At 45.5% G+C, this 4994-nt stretch overlaps 1 protein-coding gene across 1 annotated transcript; it reads right to left on the bottom strand.

Annotated features, from left to right (window-relative positions):
* Window positions 1–489: 489 nt before the first annotated feature.
* On the bottom strand, window positions 490–1390 carry LOC115462289. Its single transcript, XM_030192303.1, is given in 2 exon segments — window positions 490–888; window positions 890–1390. Coding segments are annotated over 2 exon segments (900 nt in total).
* Window positions 1391–4994: the final 3604 nt, after the last annotated feature.

Below are 4994 nucleotides of genomic sequence, written 5' to 3'. Positions count from 1 at the left end.
CAGATGGGCTTTAGGATTTATGCTTGTACATTGTCAGTTAACCTACTTTCTAATATAAATCTTTTCTTTGGGCACTAAACACAGTAAGTTACTTCCAATATATATATATTTTTTAATTCATGCTTGTGTGACATCACTGGGAAGTGACCAATGGACTGCATTGATGATGTCACACTACAGAAAGCAGCTTCAGTCCCATTTTCACTGGTAATAATTCTGCTTAAAGGAGAGATATTGTGCTCAACACGTCCCTAAATATGTCCTTGTGACTCAGAACCCCAGTAGCAAAGCGGACACACCAACCCTCAGTGTTTTTCTTTTCTTTGTTTGTTTTTTTTAATCAGAAACACATTTACTATTAAAGATTCATCATGCAAATATTTACTATACATCAAAGAAAAGAGCGGGTGTCTGAGATAGATCAGTATGTAACCAAAATGCCTATTTTTTTTTTTTTTTTTGCAGCAACATCAAAGTAACATTTACAAATCATTGCTGTACCTGAAAAAATCCCAGATCTATGGATACCGGTGAAGACAAGGGAGATTCTTCTGGGGTGAGCTGTGAAGTTCTTTGGTCTGCTGTGTGTTTCTGGAGGCTGCAGGAAGCTGGAAGAATGACTTCGGTACCTTGCTGCACTGGAGGGAGTCTCACCTCTGAGCAGTGAAGAGACCTGGATTCAGACTCAGCGCCTAGGGCTTGCTCTCCAGGCCCCAGGGGAAAGTCTCTTATTTTGGTAAACATGTAAGGACAGCATGGAGAGGACTGGCAGAGTTCTGAGTCCTGAAATGACTTTTCCAGCCGCAGTGCAGCTTTGGGGCAAAGCCTGTGCAATTTCTCCTGACAGCAACCCAGGCCCTCTGGACAGGTGTCACATTTTCGGACCTCGGGCTTCCTTTCTCTGGGTCAGGGTTTCCTTGCTGAGCCCCAGCAGGTCTGACAGGTGGGAGATGTAGCGGATGGTCAACCTCAAGGTTTCGATCTTTGTGAGGTTCTGACCTGCTGGCACCAGTGAGGGTGGGAGGTAGTTTCTCAGATTGTGCAGAGCTTTGGAGAGGTCTCTCATCCTCAGCTTCTCCCTTTCGCTGGCGCTCTGTCTCTGGCTGCAGGCCATTCTGCTCCTGCCTCTTCTGCTCTGCTGGATGAAAGATTGCTTAGCTCTCTGTTTTGGACCTACGTTCTGGGCCTGAGCTCCGAACAAATTGTAGTAAGTCCCTGGAGAGGATGGGTAGAAAGGATATGGAGGGGAGAGGCTGTAGGAGTCAGTGGAAGATGCTGGAGAGAGGCTGCTGTATCCATCAGAATCGGAACATCTCCAGGGCTGCATCAGGGTAGAGTCTGCAGACAGCAGGCAGTCTTGGGGCAGGAGGTAGGCTGGGGAGCGATTCATGTCTTCAAGGCCTTGTGCTAGACTGGCAGTGTCTTGACTTGGCTCTGTGGAGAGCCCTGAGCATCTCCTGACTTTATCCCTTGCAGGGAGAGGTGTGAAGTGGCACCTTGGCAGGCACCATCAGCACATCAAAGTCTCAGAGGAGAGAAGATGGAGAAGCAGGGGGTCTCTGGGAAAAAGTTCCCTGGACCCAGAGGTGTGCACTTTCACTCTTAAAGAAATGAACTCAAAAGTCAGTGTGAAGGACTGTTGGGGAGATAGAATATAGGACAGATAGATGGTTTTCCTATAGAAAACATACTAAGTGCAACTGTGTAGTATAATTATGTCTAAAATCATGTACATTTTTTCTCTTTTCAATGCCTAATGACTTCTTCATTCCCTGTCACTGTTTTATACCCAGGGAAGAGAATGTAACTGTGCAGAGCCCCAGTAGCATATACAGATCCAATGTGAGCGGGTCGCCTAAGAATCTCAATGCTCCTCATCAGGGTTGTTCACAAGAAGGTTGTTTATTTATTGTGTTGTGTTCACAGCCTCCTGAAAAGCCTTATGACTTGTTAATTTCAAAATTGTGTCCAACCTGTTAAACTCCACCCCCAGCATGAAAAATCTAAACACATAATCACACTCCCAATAGTGGAATAAACATTCAAATACTTATTAATAAAGCTATATCTCACTATGGGGCCCTTTCACAAAGATGCGGCAAGCCCACAGCGGGCTTGCCGTGTGCCAATTCGGCACTATCACTAGGCTACCACAGGAGCCCTGTGTTATTGTCTGCCCCCACCACGCACCATTTCCGGCATATCAGAACTTTTTTATTTTTAGGTCTGGGGGCTTACCCGGTTAGCGCCGGGTTAGCGCAGGAGCCTTTACCACCCTTCACTACCAGTTATAATGTTCTAGTACATATTATGTTGACATTGTGCAGAGAAGGGCGAAGAAAATGATAAAGGGGATGGGACGACTTCCCTATGAGGAAAGGCTAAAGCGGCAGCTTGAAGAAAAGGCGGCTGAACGGATAGACGTGAAATCGTTTGTTTACTCTGTCCAAAAAATACTATAATTAAGGGGCACACAATGAAACTACAAAGTAGTAAATTTAAAACAAATCATAGGCTCTTCAGCTTGAAGAAAAGGCGGCTGAGGGGAGATATGATAGAGGTCTATAAAATAATGAATGGAGTTGAGCGGGTAGATGTGAAGCATACTTTGAGTTTTGTGTGTCCGCACTCCGCCTTCATCCTTATATCAAACCATATGGTGTGATGATCACTATTACATAGGTGGGCACCCACCCGGATATTGGAAACACTACCCCCATTCGTGAGCACTAGATCCAGCATCGACCCTTCCCTCGTGGGTTCCGTCACCATTTGTCTGAGCAAGGCACTTTGACAGGCATCCACAATCTCCCTACTTCTTTCCGATTCCGCAGACGGGATGTTCCAATCCATGTCAGACAAATTGAAATCTCCCAACAGTTGCGCCTCCCCTTTCATACCAATCTTTTGAATGTCTTCAATCAAATCCTTGTCTAACTTCTCCGTTTGCACAGGAGGTCTGTAGATAACCCCCGTGTGGATACAAGTTCCATCTTCTCTTTCCAGGACGATCCATAAAGCTTCTTCCTTTCCCCAGGTTCCCCGCATTTCAGCCGCTTTGATATTGTCGCTCACAGACAGCACTACTCCTCCACCCCTTTGGCCCTCTCTATCCTTTCTAAAAAGATTATAGCCCGGTACGGTCACATCCCATTTATGGGAATCGTTGAACCACGTCTCCGTAATAACAATATCCAAGTTTTCTTCAAACATCAGGGCTTGCAAGTCTTGAACCTTTTTACTTAGACTACGAGCATTTATGCACATAGCTTTCCATGTGCTTAGTGAGTTTAGATGGTTTACTATATTTACGTGACCTTTCCCTCTGCTATCATGTTTATTCTGGGGGTAACTTTCTGAAATCCCTTGTTTCCTTTTGTCACCCCCACCCTCTAGTTTAAAGTCTGATTGCTATATCGTATAAACACCATGGAAACCTGAGTATCAGCGTTCAAATTAAAACTGAATAGGTAAAAACACATTGCTTAATACTCACATCACCACACAATACCAAACACTTCACAGACATGGGTACATCCCTCCCAATAGCAGACATACTAAAAATTCTAGGAGTCACCATAGACCGTAATCTATCCTTCCATGGCCTGGTAACAAATACCACAAAGAAAATGTTCCACACTATTTGGAAGCTTAAGCATATAAAAAATCTATTCCCTAGAGAAGTATTCCGCACACTTGTCCAGTCTATGATTCTCGCTCATACGGACTACTGCACCAGAATCTATGTAGGATACAAGGAACACACATTACAGAGATTAGAAACAGCAGCAAGACTCATACTTGGAAAAAAATAGATTTGAAAGAGCAAGACCACTACTCCGAAACCTACACTGGCTACCCATCAAAGCACACATATCTTTCAAGATATGCACACTGGCCCACAGAATAATCTTCGGTCTTGCACCAGAATTCATGGCTGGCCTAATAGATTTACCAATACGCAACGCAAACAAGAATGCAAGATTCTACCTCACTCTTCACTTTCCCAAATGTCAAGGTCTAAGATACAAATGTACATTTACAACCAGTTTCACATATGTTTGTACCAAAATTTGGGACTCTCTACCAAAAAATGTAAAATGCATAAACAACTACCTAACATTCCAAAAACATCTGAAAGCCCACCTATCCAGGAAATTCCTTTCCAAAGAAATCACATAGCCAAAGAGTCCATCACACCACATAACATGATCACTGACTGAACTGAACCAGGCTTGCATTGATCCCAAACAACTTTGATGCTTGTTTATCCCAGGGGCGTAGCTAGACTTCGGTGAGAGGGGGGTCCAGAGCCCGAGGTGAGGGGGCACATTTTAGCCTCCCCCTGGCACCGCCGACCCCCCACCATTTTTGACCCCTCCCACCGCCACCACCACCTTTGACCCCCCCCCGGCGCCAACCCTTTCGACCCCCTCTTCCCACTGCCGCCAACCCTCCCCCGCCACCGTCATCGGGTTCCCAACCCCCGCCAGCCGAAGTCCTCTTCTCCGGCGCGGCCGCATTGCTGATCTGCAAGGGCAGGCTTCTGTTGGTGGCCGGGGGGCCCATGCCCCCGTGGCCCCACGTAGCTACACCCCTGGTTTATGCAAGTTAATTGTACGCCAGAATGAACTTACCACCAGGCTGGACAATGTGGGGTACAAATGTAGAAATAAATTAAAATAAATAAATAAGATATAACTTTGGAGCTTGTTGCCAGAGAATACGGTATTGGTGTTTAGTGTGTCCGGGTTTAAAAGAGGTTTGGACAAGTTTCTGGAGGAAAAGTCCATCGTCTGCTATTGAGACAGACATGGGGAAGCCACTGCTTGTCTCTGGGATCAGTAGCATGAATCTTGCTACTATTTGGAACTCTGTCATGTTCTTGTGACCTGAAATGGCCACTGCTGGAAGCAGGATACTGGGCTAAATGGACCATTGGTCTGACCCAGTATTTATTTTAGTAACATTTGTACCCCGCACTTTCCCACTCA

The sequence above is a fragment of the Microcaecilia unicolor genome, chromosome 1 (genome assembly GCF_901765095.1).
Source record: "Microcaecilia unicolor chromosome 1, aMicUni1.1, whole genome shotgun sequence".
Lineage (NCBI taxonomy): Eukaryota > Metazoa > Chordata > Amphibia > Gymnophiona > Siphonopidae > Microcaecilia > Microcaecilia unicolor.
Note: the sequence above shows the minus strand (reverse complement) of the source record. Positions and strands in the feature narration are given on the sequence as shown.